At 47.6% G+C, this 19,546-nt stretch overlaps 7 protein-coding genes across 7 annotated transcripts; 4 read left to right on the top strand and 3 right to left on the bottom strand.

Annotated features, from left to right (window-relative positions):
• Positions 1-5,621: 5,621 nt before the first annotated feature.
• On the bottom strand, positions 5,622-6,092 carry DEU56DRAFT_908515 (uncharacterized protein; the record flags this gene model as incomplete). Its single annotated transcript, XM_041357015.1, has 2 exons — positions 5,622-5,855; positions 5,907-6,092. 2 exons carry the CDS (start codon positions 6,090-6,092, stop codon positions 5,622-5,624), a joined length of 420 nt encoding a protein of 139 aa, XP_041212956.1.
• A 187-nt stretch (positions 6,093-6,279) lies between these two features.
• DEU56DRAFT_752531 (uncharacterized protein) lies at positions 6,280-7,027 on the top strand (the record flags this gene model as incomplete). The annotated part of the gene is made up of 4 exons (XM_041349647.1): positions 6,280-6,321; positions 6,401-6,685; positions 6,741-6,806; positions 6,863-7,027. The coding sequence occupies 4 exons, from the start codon at positions 6,280-6,282 to the stop codon at positions 7,025-7,027; spliced, it is 558 nt and encodes a 185-aa protein (XP_041212955.1).
• A 374-nt stretch (positions 7,028-7,401) lies between these two features.
• Positions 7,402-9,088, bottom strand: DEU56DRAFT_962412 (uncharacterized protein; the record flags this gene model as incomplete). The annotated part of the gene is made up of 6 exons (XM_041359357.1): positions 7,402-7,621; positions 7,693-7,802; positions 7,848-8,451; positions 8,513-8,604; positions 8,654-8,712; positions 8,773-9,088. The coding sequence occupies 6 exons, from the start codon at positions 9,086-9,088 to the stop codon at positions 7,402-7,404; spliced, it is 1,401 nt and encodes a 466-aa protein (XP_041212954.1).
• An 868-nt stretch (positions 9,089-9,956) lies between these two features.
• Positions 9,957-11,224, top strand: DEU56DRAFT_908512 (uncharacterized protein; the record flags this gene model as incomplete). Its single annotated transcript, XM_041357014.1, has 6 exons — positions 9,957-10,169; positions 10,231-10,369; positions 10,428-10,654; positions 10,702-10,884; positions 10,940-11,130; positions 11,185-11,224. 6 exons carry the CDS (start codon positions 9,957-9,959, stop codon positions 11,222-11,224), a joined length of 993 nt encoding a protein of 330 aa, XP_041212953.1.
• Positions 11,225-11,582: 358 nt separating this feature from the next.
• DEU56DRAFT_728532 (uncharacterized protein) lies at positions 11,583-13,130 on the top strand (the record flags this gene model as incomplete). The annotated part of the gene is made up of 8 exons (XM_041348050.1): positions 11,583-11,713; positions 11,779-11,935; positions 11,983-12,084; positions 12,136-12,329; positions 12,383-12,521; positions 12,567-12,695; positions 12,810-12,964; positions 13,019-13,130. 8 exons carry the CDS (start codon positions 11,583-11,585, stop codon positions 13,128-13,130), a joined length of 1,119 nt encoding a protein of 372 aa, XP_041212952.1.
• Positions 13,131-14,826: 1,696 nt separating this feature from the next.
• Positions 14,827-17,359, bottom strand: DEU56DRAFT_869165 (P-loop containing nucleoside triphosphate hydrolase protein; the record flags this gene model as incomplete). Its single annotated transcript, XM_041355536.1, has 4 exons — positions 14,827-15,207; positions 15,260-17,224; positions 17,246-17,262; positions 17,284-17,359. The coding sequence occupies 4 exons, from the start codon at positions 17,357-17,359 to the stop codon at positions 14,827-14,829; spliced, it is 2,439 nt and encodes an 812-aa protein (XP_041212951.1).
• A 131-nt stretch (positions 17,360-17,490) lies between these two features.
• On the top strand, positions 17,491-19,491 carry DEU56DRAFT_778917 (peptidylprolyl isomerase B). The gene is made up of 14 exons (XM_041351849.1): positions 17,491-17,671; positions 17,731-17,753; positions 17,808-17,926; positions 17,983-18,002; positions 18,061-18,086; positions 18,137-18,171; positions 18,225-18,286; positions 18,336-18,346; positions 18,394-18,435; positions 18,492-18,540; positions 18,591-18,655; positions 18,711-18,749; positions 18,836-19,306; positions 19,361-19,491. The coding sequence occupies exons 1-13, from the start codon at positions 17,527-17,529 to the stop codon at positions 19,166-19,168; spliced, it is 969 nt and encodes a 322-aa protein (XP_041212950.1). The 5' UTR covers positions 17,491-17,526; the 3' UTR covers positions 19,169-19,306; positions 19,361-19,491.
• The last annotated feature ends 55 nt before the right edge of the window (positions 19,492-19,546 follow it).

Here is a 19,546-nt window from a genome sequence, read left to right as displayed (position 1 = left end):
AGTCTCGGGTACAAAAGCAACTTTTGGCAGACGAGCTGCTTGAATCCCCGAATGGTACCGCCGCACCGGATCAAACCATCGGACAAACAACATCTCCATCTGAGTTTTTTGTGGATGCGCTCCACCCGATCGTAGGTCAAGTACGTTGACATGGAAAATACGTAGCACTCGAGCATACCAATAAGGATGAGTTAAGCAGGCCTTGGAATCGCCCGATAACACCATGATATCAGCATGGTTGCGCGGGTTAATCAGATCTTGCTCGCATTGCAGATCGTACGAGGTGTAGTTGATCCGTAGCGTATTGACAGAGAACAGAACATTGTCGCATATGACAATGTTGTTTCTGTCATCGCTCGAAAATTCGACGAGGCTATCGCTGTCTTGCCCTCGTAAGCAACGCAATACGTGGTCCTTGAGTTTTGGGATGAATTTCTTGAAGGGCGGTTGATTAGTTAGCGCACACAAGCTTGTACAAATACACACCTTAAGCGCTGGATCTTTCTCATTGTCCTGTAGTAGTTGGTGTATGTGAACAGGAGAATTGCGATGATGCGATAGTTGGTGATGAAGGCGCGGATCCGGGGGTGGAAGATTTTCGGGGGAGTCGGGAGCCAAAGTCGATTCTTTCTCTAACTCCTGCATCTTTTGAAGCCGGCGTCGGCGGCGTTCATGTTTGGAAAGCTGTTTGGCCGTATTCTTCTTGTTGGTGAATGGGTAGAATGCCTTGATGGCTCGATGGGCAAGTTCGCCCTGAACTCAGTATTCAGTAGAAGCTCAAAGTCATAATAAACTGGCGCCATACGATTTGTGTTGTGAAGGAATCGGTGGTTCCAAATAACTTAATGGACTGAACATAATCTCCAAGGGCGTGAAACTTGTAGGTTTTCATATTGAATGACTTCTTCTTTGGAGAAGACGAAGATACATCAGTAGGTCGGTTTTCATTATGCGCTTGTCGTCGATACCGTGCTGCCTTTTCCTTCGGTAGTTCGAGAGTAGTATAGTGATCACAGACCTGACGACGGAACTTTCGTAGCTGCCGAGTGAGGGAAGTAAACGCTCGTGACATGGAATCCAGGGTTACTTCAGTGTGTATCCGCATTTTTGCATAGGCGTGCCATTCAGCGAACCTGAACAGCAGGGTCTGCACTATCGCATCATATGGGGAAGGCAGGAGTCCCTCAAAAACGGGCATAGCACACTGCAATACCATCAGTAGCGATCTCCCCAAAGAAAGAATGATGACCTGTAGAATATCCTCGAAGTCTCTTGCAGCCAACCTCTTCATGCTCGATGTGTCATCAGAGAATCTGCGGATAACACCTCGGCCAAATGTGGGCACACGTCTGAATCTGATGGTGTTCCAAATATTTCTGCAAGTTTGAAAAGAAGGGACTTACCTTTCATTGAGTGTAATGACAACTTCAGCGCCATTGGGGAGGGCATATAGAAGGCGGACCAAATGACTAAAAACACCCTTCCACGTTCCTAATTCACATTCGTGCATCAAATCAACGACCAACATGCGAAATGGGTCAAATCCGAAGCGCCCAAGCTTTTGAGCGAAGACATTCTGAATGTCGTGTCTCAGCCAGTAAACGAGACACATGAAATCATGCTTACAATAGTTGGAACCCATGACTCACGGAAAAGAAGGTTCTCCACTGCAGTTCCATCAACTGCGTACCCTGACTCGTATACAAAATCTCGTGCAGTCTGTATCGTTTGCAAGCAGTAGACCCTTAGGCCTTCAATCCGCGCACGCACGTCTCTCAAAAATCCGACATGATCAGATTTTGATTTCGTCACCAGGCAGCGTGGACAGAGACAGGATCCCATGTCTTTGATGGTTGCAATAAGTATCCTGGTATTCGCATTACATTGGTGGTGCGTGACTAGATTTTTCGAGCTCACTCACTTTTCCGGATAATCTGCAGAATATGTAAATATTCGAGGAAACACACGGCGAAGGATGCCATCGGCGCATCTCATTACGATACCATGGTGGTACGCATGGATAAATTCCTCGTCCAAAAGAACGTCCCAACATCCCTGGAAAAGCTCTCTTCGACAGTGTGCGAACAGAGCAGCTATGCCGCTTTTCGTAACGACCCCAAGGGTTCGGAAGGTATTTTTGATTCGATCTGGGAGCTTTACGCAGATGTGAAACCATTTCAAGAAATGTGGTAGCAGACAAATAACACTCACAGATGGCAGAAATCCGATTAAATGACACGCTCCAGAGTCAGGCCTTGCACGAGCATACTTTGACAGGTTCCCAAAAAACAAATATAACGGCCACGCCGACGCGTTTCCGAAGTTAGCAAGTTGAGTCGCGTCTGAGGAAAACATCAAGCCTGCGATGACTCGCTCGAGAGCACAATCAGGCTCCTTGGGCTGTTTCTGTAGGTCATTATGAGCTTGTATCCACGCATCTGATGTATAAAGTTCATCATAAACACGATACGTATTCCCATCGTTTGGATCAGTCCAGAGACGACGAAAGGGCCATAAATGAAATGCTTTTGCTTGAGCGTCTGAAAACGCTTCGCGAATAGCACTGACCAAAGGCCGATAGTGAAATCCTGGGACTTGAAACAGATGCCCACCAGAAGCATCCGCCTTCCGACTTGGGATTTTAATAGTCACATCCGTCTCAATCCAACCTTCCGGAAACTTCGCAGCGCCATTCAGCGAATTTTGGTTTGGAGTGCTATCGAGAAGGCTCAGATGCTTCCTCATACTGAAGCCTTGAAGGTCATGGACATCGAAATCCTCTGCAAGCAGCACATCGTGCACAAGACGCGAAACCTCCGCCTCCGACTTTCTGGTACTTCCGCTGGACATCCAGTTGAGCAGTCGATACACAGTCATGTTCGGAAAGGGATGCGGGGGCGGAGGAATTGATGGAAGGGGCTGTAATGTTGGACATTTATTGACCAGAAGACGTGATGGAACGAATATGTCCGGTTCATAGGACGGGCGCTGTGGATAGTCACGAGATAAACCAAACGCTCCCACGACGTTACGAATGGATTCAGTGACAAGAAGAATGACCCTTTGGACAATACTTCTGGCTGGTGGTATATCATGTGTCGCCAAGGTGTCTTCGTGTACGGCATTCTGATCAGAGGTTTCAATATTATGGACGACATGTTCCACAGGCCCATCGACGTGATACCGCTTGGGCAGTCTGATATTTCTTTGTGGTTTAGAGCGAGCTATGTGAAACATTAGCATGTACTAAAGTGTAAGGCTCGTTTCTCACCAATGCATTCCAAGTTCATGTTCCCGTCACCAGGAAGAGCACGCAATTGACCAGAGATGCAGTGATCTGATATATAACTGGTCAGTGCAAGAAATCGATAGCGTTTCCAGGCCTACCAATGTCCGTCGTTGACGTATCAATATCAGTACCCCGGAGGTCAACATCCATAGGCGACTCAGAAGCGTGAACCAAGGGGGTGATCTCTTCGATAATTGGATGTTCAGCCGGCAATACCAGATCTATCGATTCAGTATTTCTTGGGTCTCCGATCTCTGCGACCGCAATGGCGGAGCACTTGAGAATTGTTTTGTAGTAAGCACAAGCATCCCAGATGATATAGAGAACATTCTATGTACTGGAGGCCCGCATGTTCTGTCTTTCAATACCTTTGACGTTATTGCGTTACGCATGCGATCTTTTCGCTTCTGAGACACAGCAAACACTGTTTTTCTATATTCAAGACAAGTTTTGCGGTGCAACGTGAGTGCGCGCTGGTCTTGCAATACCCGTTGGCAACCTTGGGCGCCACAGACAAGTTGGACCATCAATACAACGCAGGAAATCAAGACGAGTGATATTGTGATAGAGAGTTTGCCAGTAGAACAAAACTGGACCATGGCCCAGGCTTGTCAACCAGATGTTACAGTGACGATCGTGGTCAACTGGAAATGGCGTGTGCAGACTTAGAAATATTATGTACTTTGAATCAAACCAATTATATGTTGGGACTGAAACAATTATCGGACACCTCTCAGAACTGTACTTCATTTAATTCAATTGAATCATAATGTATGTGACATGCGCTATAGCTAGTGTAATACGTGTGATATTCAATAAGATACGGACAAGTCCAATCCAATCCTTGATCAGGCTCTGGGTCAACGCCATCTCCTTCACGGGCGGTATCACATCACTCTCCATTTTGACAGAAAACTGACTGTAATTATCGACACTCGCCTAAGTCAGAGTGTGCATCGAGCTTGTGGCTTCAGCATATCATGTTGCATAATATATCTAGGCAAAGGAAGTCGGTCATTGAGCTCCACGTATCATACAACGCTAAGATGTACCTTATCGCTTGTGACGGCTCAATGGAAAGTTGCGGGATGACACCGAACAGTTCCTTTCACTTGGCAGTCGGAAAGACAGTTCACCAGGTCAAAAACATGTCCTTCCATCTTGCTACGGGCCGCTGGGCAACTCTGCTGGTAAGTGTCCAGAAACAAACCAATGACGAAGGGTGTGAAATGGCGCATATGGGTCGTAGACATTCTTCGAAATAGTGTCGAGTAAGCCGAAGGCCGGGGGTTTCATCCATAGGGGAACCTAGCGATGCGAGAACGCCACACCAAAAAGGCTGGCGTCAGTCAGCATTGATGCTGATGATGGCAGGCGTAGGACCAAATAATATGTTTATACACCCAATCATAGGTACTGGTGCGCTGACTTACAGCACCAGCACCTCTTGGACGCATAAGTCAAAAAAGCAACCTAGAATAAATCATTAGTATACCCACAGCAGTCAAAATTAAAATAAAATAAAGAGCCTTCCCAGGGCGCCCTTTGATCCTCAGGGACCTAGTCGCGCAAGATAACAGCTGACGTTCACGGATCAGCGCCTGAGCAGCTGAAAGTGTCCGCATAATGCGGAGCCGTGCGTGGTGCGTGTATTGGCAACTGGAATGAGGTGGGAGCGCCCAGTGGTACTAGCTGGAATGAAATAAAATAAAAAGAGCCTTCCCAGGGCGCCCTTTGATCCTCAGGGACCTAGTCGCACAAGATAACAGCTGACGTTCACGGATCAGCGCCTGAGCAACTGAAAGTGTCCGCATAATGCGGAGCCGTGTGTGGTGCGTGTATTGGCAACTGGAATGAGGTGAGAGCGCCCAGTGGTACTAGCTGAGGATGCAAAAAATGAGTTTCAGGATCCCTCTATATGTTTCAAACTCAGATTGAAATATTTCGGTGGAAACCGCATTCCCGGCCCTGACCTGTAGATTTTAGTTCGCACGGCTGCACGCGGCCAGATTTGCGAAAGTCAAAGCAAGAAAATGAAAATGAGTTGAAAATGAGTTAATACGATTTGAAGCGAACTCACCTCAAAGTTCACAAATTGAGCAATTTAGCAAAGGTTGACTAAATGTAACCAGGTTTCATTTGTCCGTCAAAGGCTGAGTTAAGGCAAGGACTGGCGATTGACTGATGTTACATAACGAGTACAAAACCGTTGAACTACAGTGTTATTTGATGAGTAGCGAAGAAAGAAAGAAAAACAAGCGCTACAATGTTGCATGCCATTTCAACACCGAGTCCAAAATTATAGAATAATAAATGGTTACCGAATGAAAAATCATGCATCAACGGTTCGAGTGTCGTTCTTCTGAGCCAAAGACAGGATCGTTTGTTCAGCCTCCTGTTCCTTCCATTTCCAATCCTCCAGTTCTTCGGACAGTGCTCTCAACAACAGCATGAACTGGTCAACGCGAGCCTGAGCCGCAACTCGACCATTGCGCATGGCGCGATGTGATGTTTTAGCAATCATCAACGCTGACTGGCATTCAGTATGATTGTCGGTAATGCAATGCTACATATACAGTGAGAATTGATTAATGGGAAAAGTGATCAATCGACCTACCATATGTTGCCAGAACTCGATACCGAGTCCCATTCCATCATGTGCAATTGCCGGTGGACTATTAGTGTCCCTCGAGGGTGTCATTGAGAAGGGAACTTGGAAAAGATGGGAGGCATTACCAAGCGAGCGCACCGAAGGTGAGTCAGATCGCATGAGGCCCGTAGGGATAGCGTATGTCATGGACATGGCTTCTCACAAGTTGAAGGGCGGTTAGACCGTGCGAAATTGGCACGGTGATACATTTTTTTATAGTGGAAAATTTTAAAAGAACAACGTACCATATACGGGACGTAACTTAACATTACGAAGGTCCCTGGTTGAAATTATTGACGCCGTGGAGCTGCTGTGGAGCTGCCGTACATGGAGCCTCGTCATGATCAGGCAACTAGAAAGTCAAAAGAAAGTGTACAATAATGTTAGTGCTTAAGAAGCTACTTACCTAAAGAGATTTGGGACACTGCCCAGTGAACCCACCTGAATTCTTCGTGATGCAGCCTAGCAGTCCAAGCTCTAGGTACAACGACGACACTTCACAACTTCTTGGACTACTAGGAGACTCACCAGGTCCTCACGAATTCCGTTACCTAGCAAACGGTCAAGGAGCGCCTGCTGATTCACAAGGAAATTATATTTACAACTGGCGCGGGATTAATCCAGAATGTCATCGGCCGAGACATGAGCCAGGTGATATGCAGGATGATTTTAAGTCCACAAGGCCGCGGTCGCCAACACCAAAAGCACCTGGCATCGCAGTTGTACAGCCAGATCTGAGGCTGGAAGTACGTGAAAAAATGTCGATTACTGGATTTTTATATGTACTCACCTGATTTCAAGAACCAAAGGCCTAATTTGAAACGCGCGTTGTCGGGTGACTCGCACTCCGGCTGCGATTCCGGTGGGGTAAGTGTTTCACATTGTTGATGAACCGGAAAAATCAAATTCACATTCAAAACCAGGATTTTACCAAGAAGCGGCGTGTGGCCTTATCGAGTAGCACGACCAATACGACTGAAGGTGTTGATCCAGTGGTAGAAAATCTGAGATTGGGAAAAGAAATCGTCAGCGTGTGTCGGGAACAAATTGCCATTTTGGCACACGTTCTCGACGTTGTGTTGCAGTAATCATTACCGTAGTGTTTGTCGATGGTAGAAATTGTCTGCCATTTCTTATGTAAATACATAATGCATTGGTAAATCTAAAGGCTCATTAGACAGTGTAAATGCAGACGAGTCCGCGATAGGCAACAACTTACTATCTTGACAGTCGTCGTCGAAATTTTTGCACGAAGTCACAACACGCATTGAAACATTGATGACAGGACCACCATTAAGTATTGAGAGGGGGGAGCAAATTTAATCATCTGCAATGTTGTACAAAAGCTATCTATGGGAAGTACATCGTCGTTGAGTAAACGTGAAACAGACGTATGAGTGAATTCCAGCAAATGGTGAACATGACGGTGCATGAGGAAAAGAAACATTGTTCATACCAACCCCTAAGCTGCCCTAGTCCTCTTTGAAGTTCCAGACCCTCCGGTGGTTACTTCGTCTGCTTCCGCTTTGCGCTTGAGTATTTTTTGATGGCAGCCAGCATAACGTGTGTACCCTGTTTGCCTCGCGCCGACAATGATCTCATCAGCGAGCAGGTCCCATTCGATCAGCGGTGTCGGAGGAGACCATGCATGAATACGATCGAAGGGGGCATCCTCAACCACGCTGGAAAACGAACAAACATTGATTAGAACATTGATTAGGTCGATTCGTTGACGATAATAAGAAAAACGTACCGTGGAGACCTAACTCCAATCAAGGAGACGACGTGGTCTCTGATCCTCTCCAAGGTACACCGAAAAACGCGGTCAACGTCTTCAAGATCACTGCGCTCAGGGAACAAATACTAAAATTGGTCAGAATATGGACTGAAGGAAGGGATCAATCATACCGCTGTTGCGCAGAGATCAGGATCCTCTTCATCGATACGGAAGCTGCCGTCGGGGCGGCGAAGCCACGTTGTGATTGTCACGGTGAGGGGTTGCTGCCAGACGTGACGAAACGTTCTCATGACAGTAGGGTCCTCATCGTTGGTGGCCGTGAACGACAGCCATTGCGAGAATGTCGAGACTGATGGGCGTTCTTCTAAGACATCTACCGCCTCCGACCCTGACCGGGGCCCCGCATGCTTCTTCATTTCTTCTACATCGATGGAGGTGATTGCGAGAAGATCCTTGCGTTTCACCATGTAGTTGCCGAGTCTCCTTGTCGCCGATTTCTTCGTCTGTGAGACGCTGATCTCCGTGGCCCATAGTGGAATACAATCACCGTCCGGGTCCTTATATTCCATCACCATGTCCGGCACTCCAAGTTTGACACCGACGGCGCTCAGAAGATGGATATCTGTCTGGATCCGAATCTGCCCGTAACGATAGGGAATGCCCATCGACCCCACAGCGCCGAGCAGGGTGGCGCTCATTGGGGCGAGATATGCTTGATGAAGTCGGTTAGGCAGGGTGGCGGTAAGGAGTTTGAGTTCCTCAGCATAAACCAGTCTGATGGAGGTAAATGGACGAGTTCAGGATTAGTCGGATATAGAAATACGGAGGCACTTACTTGCGGATTACTTTATCTCCATCGCCATCTTCATCTTCATCGATTGCATCTAAAATATAAAGATAATCGTCTTGTGACACATTGAAGAATTCCTGTGGAGCGCGAGTCAATTGAAGATAACCGAATGAATGGGTTACATACTTCGACTTCTTCCACGTTATCGGGATCTCTGATGGCGGCGATAATCCGCTTGCGTAAGTCTATCGCTAGGGTTAGGGTGGCGCGATACGTGACGCACAGAGCGCTCAACACACACTCACCATCTCTTGGGACATATTCATCAGCTGGTTTGGGGGATGCCTCCCTCTGCAAAGGTGTTGGTGCTGGGTGTTTGATTACTTGAACTTTGGATTTTGATAGTGGCTCCAATGAAGTGACAGTGTTGTTGGGGGGGTGAGTACTAGTATGTGGGGAGGGACTTTTCACAAAGGTTGTGTGCATTTTGCCCCCAAGACGAGGACCCTGCAAGCAGGACCCTCTGTATGATGTTGCAGATGGTTGTTGCAACTTGCATTCATAGGAACCATTAATGCATGCATCTGCAGCTGATGACAGGAGGCGGGTAGTAACGGGCATGATGATGCAGATGTGTGCCTCTCATGGGTGCCACATACACCTATAATATAGCCTGCGCAATCTGTGCAGGCTGAGTCAGCTGTCAACAAGTTTCTTTGTTTCTATCTTGGTAACAGTACTTGCTTCTCAGCTGTTACCTGTACTCACTAATATCAAGTAGAGCCTCAGAACTTAGAATTCTTGCATGCACAAGAGAATGCATAAATTTTTTTGAGAACTGCAGGGGAAACCATGCAGGCAAACTCATTGTTTCAATCAATTTGACTTGCTATATATTTATTTGCCATCTGGATCCAATGTTTGCCGGTTCACTCACTGACACAGCGCATGACCGCGGTGTACACACTAAGTGTTGTACCTGACAATAAATCATGGGCATGTCAATGAGACTCGGACTTGAATGATATGTAAATCCTGGACCACTGAATTTAAGAGTTGTTGAAGTGCTTCTACCAACGTGGGAATATGATGACAGCTTCCGGGTCGTGCCGTATCAACGATTTCTCAGTACAGTCACTGGTTGATAATTTGTGAGCATACATGAGTCCAAGGCCCTGCAAAAATCCGGATCATCCTTTATGATGACAAATAGTCTAACTCGCGACCAGCTCTCTTGTAAAGACGTCTCCGAGAAGCTTATATGTACGTGACACTGATATTCGCATCTCTTTTTCGCCGAAGCTAACTCGATACATGTGTACACCCTAAATTTCCAAAATGGAAAGCTCCACACCCAGATCAGCATTACTCCACCGCTTGTGCCTCATTCCCGCCAGTGAGTCATGTTATTGAATAACAATTCAATCGTACTCGAGCGCACTTGGTCGATTCCGAGATGCACCTGGAGGACTGATTCAGTGACTTACAGATGCTTATACTTTATGCTCAGTCTATAAAGCATGAGGCGGCGTCTATCCTACTCATTTTCGACCATCGTGATCCTGCAGCAATGAGCATCCAGGATGGCGGTGAAACAGGTATCGACATCCACGATGACTCAGATCAAGCCCCTCAGCCTGTCGGCACCTATGACCCGTACTATATCGGTACTTTAAGTCAGCCATTTTGTCCAATGGCTTCAGTGAGTTGATGTTCCTCCGCGGGCCACATTCGACTTCATACTGATATAATCGCACTTACAGATCTCCAAACGAGTGTTCCACAACCTTCATCAAGAGGTTTTTGGAGCAGCGCTCCTACGATGCTTCAACATGCATCCCAGTGTCTTATCTGGTGAAGCGAGTCGGCATTTTCATCTTGCTGTGCTGCGAAATACTACCGGTAAGTTTCCCAATAGTCACACTTGTCAATTGCTGATCACCGTGTATCATCATAACAGACATTAGCCTGCAACAGTCCTTAAGCTCTTTGAAAGATGAGATTGGCGCACGTGGGCCAACACGACTTCTTTCGATGTGGAAAAAGTGCAGTCTTGGGTTCTTTCTCGAGGCAGAAATATTGGACCCGGTCACTTTTGTGTTCAATCCCGCCATTTCGGCTGCCATCGCTATGGCCAATCAAGTTGGCACAGCATTCGAATGGCTGCATGTTCGTGATATAGGATTGGTTAGTCTACTGATCGATTCTTTGTCTTCGTGCTGATGTCTTTTTAGGGCCAGAGATTTTCGTATCAGGCCCCCCTGCCCTATTGCCTACTAGCTGAATTTCTTTCCAGTCCGAAGTTTTTTGGGAACGCGCTGAGAAACGAATTGCAAAGCACGCGCTCCATAAGGAGCCTGGTTTGCCCAGCAGCGCTTTCTAACATGCGGTTCAGCCTTGCTTGCGTGATTATTGTTGTAAGTATATATATATATATATGTTTTCAACCTACAGTGACTCAAGAGACTCTAGCTACATCGCGCATTCAAAGGGCAGTGGAACTGGGCCTTGATCCAGGCGTTTGATCCTCTATACGCCCAAGAGTTGGCTACTGACGCTGAGACCGCAGGTTTTCTTACCGACGTCCACATCATGGCTGGCGATCTGGTTGCTGCTGGGGAAATTGTTCGCGGGCAACTGAAGGATGCGGTGAATCTCGCTATGTAAGTTCTTGTAGCATTCCTTTGCCAGGGTTCACTCAATTGATTTTTTTGCAGGCGCAAAACGGATCCTGCCATGTACCTTGCATGTTCATAGTTATTTTAGGACACATTTGTTTCTCCAAAGCAGCTGCTATTGCTGGCGGCACAATTCTATTCCTCGTGAACTTCTCAGCATTTCTGCACTTTTCGCCCTTGGCACATCCAATGTGATCGATTCGTTGACTTACTAATGTCGTGCTTCTTTTTTTCAATGTTTACGGAATGACAGTACATTACAGCAGCGAACGGCTCCACACCTCAAGCGAGCATGTTCTGGAAGACCTTGGGCTCCACAGCATCTTAAGCGAGCGTGCGTCTACCTTCTTACAGTTTACTCCTATTTCTTAATATGATATAAGAATTGAACACTGCGCTACCTGTAAGTTGCTCGTTCTGTACCCAAGTTAATCCTCATGGCTCACTTACCTCAACAAGAATCTGACAGTGACCGCGAGGATGATACTGCTACCGCCCGTGCCAAACGACGTATTGCGGCTCTGGAGCAAGAGCTCGAAACTATTAGGGCGAGCAAGCGGAGCAAGCCGTGAGTCCCCAACCCCCTTTAACTTGCATGACGAGCTCTTACTCATTTGGTTGTAATGCGCACAGATCCAACTCCAATGTACACAAAGGACGGGGAATTCGCCGGCTCGTTTCTCTGTTCGACAGCCTCGAGGACCTCGTGGCCGAAAACGATCGACGCGAAGACTTATTGCAATCCCTCGATTCCCAAGACGAGCTTGTCACGAGCCGAGAGTATGTTCAAGTTCTCATTCGCAGTGTAGCTGCCATATTCTGATGTGGACCAGTGAGGATAGGACATTCAGCTCGTTTAACGAACTCCTTCGTTGCCTCCCATGGCTAAAGAAGAAACTTTATTTAGATGTCGAGGAATTGGATTCGATTTTGAAAGAGGTGAACATTTCTTCTGGCCATACTTCTACTTTTCTCACTGTGTGTTCTTAGCTGCGAAAAGGCGCAGACAGCGCACGCGGGGACGACACCGCAAACCTCAAACACGCAGTAGTGTCATGGCTTACAGAGCTTTTCCATCCGTTGGACCCCCCCCTTCGCACCACAATCAAAGACGATCGGGGGTTTGTTCATAACACCACCGGCATGCTCTTGTGTCCGGTTGAGTATATGTGGTCCCTCTCTTCGTAAGTATCATTCACATGATTCAGCATTGATTTTATTTTCACTATTACCACAGGACCAAGGACAAGATTCGAGACAGGGATTCGGACTTCTTAGTCACCGCTTACTCTTGGCCAGCCTTCATATACAAAGACTACTCGTTTGACTCGGCCAATATCGAGAAAGGTCTCTTTCGTTCTACTCTCCTCCTTAAAGTAAGTTTTACCACATGTCGAGGGTAGCGCTGCTTATTTGTGCAGGCCTTCAAACACCTTTTTACGTCTCCGTCCTCCGCCAAAGAAATCGACGCTGATGGTAATGGCGCTGATGTCATCACGGCATCTCAACGCCGCCGGTCCTCGGAGAATGACACCGTCAACCGTAGCCACGTCGCTAATATCATCGGCATGAGGACAGTAACCCCGCGCGCCATTGCATACACCGCTTGTCAGGTTTGTTGACCTTTTCTGCTGTTGACCTTTTAAAACTGATTGTACGCATAGCTTCGTTTCGCCCTTTCCAATATCAACTCCTGGCGAAGTGTTGACGGAGACTTCGACTACTACGATTTCTACAACAACATTGTAGACTTTTTTGAGGTCGTACCGGGCGCTGATGCTCAGGCCCGCATCAACGAGTTGCTCAAATGGTGGAACAGGTAAATTTTCACTATTGTCGTGTCTCATATTCTAATTTTTCGCATCGCTTGCAGGAAAGTCTTTGGAAAGATCCGCACAGTTCCCCTTACTTCAGCACAGCTTGGGAAATTTTCAGTTGCGAGGATGAGTTCGCAGAGGGAAGCTCATGAGGGGGATTCTCCTTAACATACTAGTCACCTTGCGCGCAATTACCTAGCGGATGCCCGCACTCTAGATAACCAATTATTTCTAAATTTGAATATATATGTCTTGATGTTTCACTCCTGGCATAGCCTCTCTGAATGAACAATGTTAAATTTTGATGCGCTCAACCATGTCCTAGTCGCTTCTACCTGTCTTTGCTGACCGAAGTTATGCGGATGATCAACTTGCGCGTATGCGTTCAAACCTGGCAAAGCCCCTCCAATAGAACAATTTTTGCACATGTGTTCGAACCTGATAACGCCCTCCGAACGATCAAAGCTTCTTGGCGCGCTCAATCCTATCCTAAATGCTTCTACTTATCTTTCCGGACTGAATTTATGCTGTTTTGACTTGCGCACATTCATTCGAACCCTTGCAAAACTTCTCAGTCACATGCATTCATGGACATGGTACTCAAAGACTGAGCTCCTCTGGCTTTGGCACAAGAAAAACTCAAGATGGTCATTTTGAGCATAAAATAACAGATTGTAATCTGCTTCAAGCATGTTCAATGTGATAATACAGTAGAATTAATGATGTCCCGCAAAATTGCGCTCTAGAACTGAAGATTTATACAAACAGGGTTCCTATACATTGCAGGATATGTCAGACTTCAGAAAGACTGTGATGATACAATTACAAATTAAAGTCCATGAATTCCTTCCCGCTCCAATCATGTCCAATAGTTCTAATGACTCGAAAATGAAGCAGAAAAATTTGTGCCTGTCCGAACTGCGATCTAAATTTGTAGTGTTATGCAAAGAGGGATCCTATATATTCCATTGCGCGAATCGATCATTCCACCTGCCTATATTTCGCTGATGATTGACATTATGTAAGTTACTGGGGTATGTAGAGCATGGTCCATTTTTTCATGGGACAGTGATGCAAGCAAGGGGATCACGGGGAGGAGGAAGAATACTAGTGATATTTCCGCGTTTCCTGAGCTGCGCTACATGATCCTAGCTACTCCAACACGCAAAACCCGCGTTTTCGAATCCGGACAAATTTTGCGCTCATGGTCGAACCTAGGACGGGATATGGACAAGTTAGGGCCTCCGCCAACCTGAGTTCCAAAGGCATTATCAGGGATCTTGTCCAACACAAGGTTTTCCACAGCGCCTCATCATGAGCTGAGGCTCAGCTCAGAACGGCGTGAGTCCAGCCACTTGCCTTCAGCTCACTCCCTTGGGTCATGGGGCAAGGGAGTAGCACCACTGAACCATCAGAATGATATCCTTCGAGCAGTCTGCTTCAGTGGGCACGGGATATGTATCCCGCAAAAGAGTAGAAGCAGCTGTAAAAGCTGAGACAAAGTATAGAAATAATGAGGCTCGCTCCAGGGAGCTGGAGGAGGAACTCGCCTTGAAAAGGGGAGCAAGAAGTACGAGGTAGCGTCAAGCGCCCTCTAGGGAAACCAAACCGGTAAAAGCCTTGGTAGATTGAGTCCTTGACATGGCATCGAGCTCGCATCCGACCATGTTAACCCCAATCGATGGATCCCGTTCAGCAGGTCGCTCCTCGAAGTTACATTGGACAGGCGCTTGGTCCACTTAATAAATCAAAGAAAACCAAGAGTAAGAGGAGGCCTAAGCCAAAGGTATTTCATAGGCTAGTTAAAAGCACCACACCGCTAGTGCTGTATAGAAACAGAGAAACTGAAAGCCCTGCCGTCTGACTACAGCCGATAGCCATTGACAAGTGAATCCAAAGCAGCGCCTGATGCAATCTGAAACTCGTCTGTCCCACTGCTAATCATCTTGCCGCCCTTCTTCGACAGCCGGCCCTGAGCACGGACAATATCTTGCATCCGTTGCTCTGCGTCGCCGACATCGTGCTGCTTTGTAGATTTGACAGGACGCGAGCCACGACCTTTGGATGCACTAGATATTTTGTTCTTCCCGTCAGTGATCGTCTTCGGCGCTTCACGCAGCGCGAATGCTTTTGCAAGATGGCCGATATGAAGGTGCCGGACGTGGAAGATATGTTTCTCGTTCGAGGGATGGGTCGCATATGCTCTCATGTGAGAAGTGAATGCTCTCCGAGCCAGTTCAGCGTTCTGCAAAGACAACGTCAACGCACGCTCGACTTCCTCTCTAAATCAATGTTACCTCTTTGCGCCGCAAAACCCACCGTTCAAAAGAAAGTTGTACTTCTGTAGCGCGGGCCTCGTACTCGGTGCCTTTACCACCAAAGCCCTTCGCCAATATGTTCTCGATACTTGTGCCTGCGAGAGTGATGTCACTGTCGGGATGATCTCCGCTCATATCCCCCCGCATCTTCCCCTCCACCCATTTCACCCATTCAGACTCGCTGGGCGCGACAATACTCCAAGCTTCGCCACCCTTTCCTGCACGTGCTGTCCGTCCCACTCTGTGCACATACTCAGTCGCACCGCCTTCGGTCGGCAGGTCATACTGTATGACTGCACGAACTAGGGGTAGGTCGAGACCACGGGATGCCACAGACGTACAAAGGAGAATAGAGGACGTGGGAGCAGGTTTTTTGGACTTTGAGGAAGGAATGGCGGAGAATCCGCGCAGAGAGGCGAGACGGATTGGTGTAGGAAGGGAGCCGTGAAGACGGAAGATTGAGGCGCCCGGAAGGAGCGAAGACTGCGCAGCGATTTTATTCTCCTCTCGGTCTTTCTCCTCTTCAGCAGATTCATCGACCTTGTCGTCTTCGTCGTCACTCTTGTCCTTGTCAGACTCGGCACTTTCCGCCTTCTCGCCGTCCATCGATGAATCACCCAACAGGCGCCAGTGAAAATCCACCGAATCCGTGCAACTGAGGAATACGATGATTTTCGACCCCTTTTGTCCTTGTGTCTGTGCGAGCAAGGAGCGGAGAAGCGCGACCAGTGCGACAAGACGCATCTTGAGGGGAACAACGACATGTTTCTGGGATAGCTGTGATGGTGGAGTGAACTTCTCGGTACTGGTGGTAGCTGCCTCATTGTCGAGTTTTGATGTAGACGAATCCTCCGAATTCTCTTTGTCGAGGCCCTTGATTACCAGCGGCCGTATGAGAGTGGTGCCTGCCAGCTTCTGCACATCTTCGCGGATGGTAGCTGAACAAAGGATTGTCCGTCTCTGCCGATCCCAATCCCATCCTCCGACCTCGAAGCTCTTACCATCCTGGACAGCTTGGAACGCGAGCTTCCTCCTCCCATCTAGACCCTGTATGATCCCTTTGATAGTGTCTTCGAAACCAAGTTCCATCAAGCGGTCCGCTTCGTCGAGAACTAGCCATCTGCATTTTCCAACGTTGAAAGAAGATGTATTTTGCAGATGATCTAGTAGCCGACCTGGTGTCGAGACAAGAATGGGTATACCTTTCCGTAGACGCGCCTTCTCATGCGCACGGGTTGCGCCTCCGCTCAGCAAGCCGGAAACTAACCATCGAGTATAACGTGTCGAGCTCTCTGCCTCCTGTTCGCCTTCTGCACGCAGCTTCAGCGTTAATAGCGCTTCTAGGACGTCAGAAATTTGCTTCGCCAGTTCACGAGTAGGCGCGATTATGATTGCGAGTGTGCCTATTGAGCGGTCGATGTAGGAGTGCGTACTGAGGGGGAGAAGATCCTGGATTATAGGTAGGAGGAACGACATAGTCTTTCCGGAGCCAGTTTGCGATTGTATAAATACATCTCGTGCGTTTATGTCCTCAGAAGACGGGTTCGTGAATATGGGAAGGGCAGCGCGTTGAATAGACGTTGGTTTTGTTATGCTCATCTTGGACTGCAAGTGAGCGACGAGGAGGGGATGAAGACCCAGGTCTGCAAACGTGGCTGAGCCAGTTAATGGTGCGTTGCTAGGTTTAGAGGGTATTTTGTCGACAGCGGAGGGTATGGGTGCTTCAACTGTTGGATTGTATGAGAATAGAGAGGATATGATCTGAGTAGGCTTGGCTGGAAGTGCCGGACGGCGGTCCGGTGCAGAAGCTGCTTTGGTAGCAGGGAGGGACTTGTCAGGTCGCATCCGCTTCGCAGGGCGAGAGTGGTCATCATCATCACTGCCAGGATGATGATCAGGCTGGTCAGTCTTTCGTTTCTGGACTCGTTTAGCCTTCAACCTAGGCTATGATGATCAGCTGCACACAGTAGATCGGTTTTCCGCTCACCTGTCCGTCCAACGACCAGATTTTTTTGATGTTAGCTTTATTGGCACTGCAGATGCATACTCTGCAATGTTTAGGACAAGTTCATCGTCCATTTCCCCCTGCGGCGCTGATGTCAGTCTTTTGTAAATTTCTGTCTTGATCTCGAGAAGCAAGATGAATCGAAAAGGAATATTGTTCCCACATTTGATAACCTTTCTTTCTCAAAGTCAAATTGGATGAACACGTCTGCATTCACACCTTCACTACTTTGCTGCACAATATGTTCGGTCGGATTTCTCTTGCGCTCATTTTAATTTCTGTAGCTGCGATTTTCTGTGCGCAGTCTGCGGATGCAGCCAAGGGCCCAAGAATCACCAATAAGGTCTACTTCGATATCAAGCATGGTGACAAGGACCTAGGTCGAGGTTTGTGTCATACATTGAGACCGCCCGTTTACATCTGACAATGTTCAAACGTTTAACAGTTGTCATCGGTCTTTACGGTGGGGTATGTTGCTTTAATTATTCTGACAAACATGCAGTGGACTAATGCTCTTCCCAGACCGTTCCCAAGACAGTGGAGAACTTCCGTGCACTTGCAACTGGTGTCGGCAAGGATGGTAATGAGCTCGGCTACGGTTACAAGGGTTCCAAGTTCCACCGCGTTATTAAGAACTTCATGTGAGTTACTTGCCTGTTGTTTTTGCGGACATTCACCTAATATCTTCTTTTCTCAGGATCCAAGGCGGTGACTTCAGTATGTGTGCCATCGTCATCTCATATGCTCCGAGGCTGACTTGGTCTGACTTTAATAGCCCGAGGTGACGGCACCGGTGGAAAGGTAATTTAGGGCCAATCGCGGCATGCACGTCACTTACCCAAGTCCTTCAGTCCATTTACGGCGACCGCTTCAAGGATGAGAACTTGTGATTGCTTCGTCATTGTACTTCCTGTTTTCAACTCTGACATCTACTTTCAGCAAGCTCAAGCACACTGGACCTGGCACTCTTTCCATGGCTAATGCAGGCAAGGACACCAACGGTAAGTAAGCTTTCTCGCCTTGATCCTGTCATTAACATAGCTTATCTAGGATCTCAATTCGTAAGCCGGTAATTGCTGCCAACGAGCTTTACTGAGTTGTTTTCTAGTTCATTTGCACTATTGTCACCGGCTGGCTGGACGGTAAACACGTGAGTTCGGTGTCACTTTTCTTCACGACTGTATCGTCTGAGGTCCGTCGAACCAGGTTGTCTTCGGAAAAGTCCTGGAGGGAATGGACATCGTATACGCTATCGGTTCGCTTCATATTATTTCTACAGCACCATTAGTTCTGACCTCTACTCAGAGGACGTTCCTAAGGGAAGCAACGATCGTCCATTGGAAGATGTCGTCATCTCCGACTCTGGAGAGGTATGTTATTCAACTGGTCAGTGATATATTCAGCGTATTTATCCCATGTTTCTAGTTGCCAGTTGAGCCTGCTATGGATGAGGGAGGAAATGAGGTACCCCTACATGCTGAGCTATGATTCAGCTGCTTCTGTGTCCCTTGAGATCTTAATGCAAATAAAATATTGTTGCTTGCCAACAGGATATCGCCACCGTACCCGTGAATTCCATAACTTCGTCAGCCGAGGCTGAATTGCCTGCCTCCACACCCATCTCGCCAGCGTCTGGTGAGAAGACGAGCCCTGCGGAGTCGGCTCCCTCTCCAGTTTTGGATACCACTGATCCTGACATTGTGGAGGATCTTGCTGGGTCGTCGGACCGTCTGAGATACGCAGCTATCTTCTTGGTGGTCGTCGTGGTTGCAGTGGGTCTGTGTGCTTGGTGTGGCGGCGGACTCCGTCGTTTCAAAGGCATATTACAACGTGCAGATCGTGCGCATTACAAACGCGTTGGGGACGAGGATTTGGAGAAGTAAACGCAATAGATGTTTGCAGTCGGCGGAGTATACCAGGCCATGAAATTTGTGCAATGTACCATAGATATATACCTTGCTTGGCTAACACAACTGTCGTTTCTCCATACGAAGTCCATCATAGGAGCTCTTTACCGAAGTGTGAGTCAGTGCCGCAATCATGATTCTGTGAGTTCTTAACAGGCGTCTTCTTAGAATCTAGCTCCTATAAAGTGATTGTTCTTCGGACTTCATCAGACTTACTTCCCTGTTTCTATGTTGTTCCCATGAAATGCCTACAATCTGTGGGGGTCGCATAGTTCTCCCTTGCACTGATTGGAAGTGGGAGTTGTGTTGTGGACACGTCGGCGCGTCGTAGTGAGCACGTGCATTGTTTTTTTT

Source organism: Suillus clintonianus (genome assembly GCF_016758775.1).
Source record: "Suillus clintonianus strain FC179 chromosome Unknown DEU56scaffold_9, whole genome shotgun sequence".
NCBI classification, from domain to species: Eukaryota; Fungi; Basidiomycota; class Agaricomycetes; order Boletales; family Suillaceae; genus Suillus; species Suillus clintonianus.
Note: the sequence above shows the minus strand (reverse complement) of the source record. Positions and strands in the feature narration are given on the sequence as shown.

What these genes read in the sequence shown, in the direction of transcription:
- DEU56DRAFT_778917 (XM_041351849.1), top strand. Translation starts at nt 17,527, where the DNA reads ATGTTCGGTCGGATTTCTCTTGCGCTCATTTTAATTTCTGTAGCTGCG. An exon ending in TGACAAGGACCTAGGTCGAG is followed by an intron (nt 17,672 to 17,730) that starts GTTTGTGTCATA and finishes AACGTTTAACAG; the next exon opens with TTGTCATCGGTCTTTACGGT. An exon ending in CGCTTCAAGGATGAGAACTT is followed by an intron (nt 18,172 to 18,224) that starts GTGATTGCTTCG and finishes ATCTACTTTCAG; the next exon opens with CAAGCTCAAGCACACTGGAC.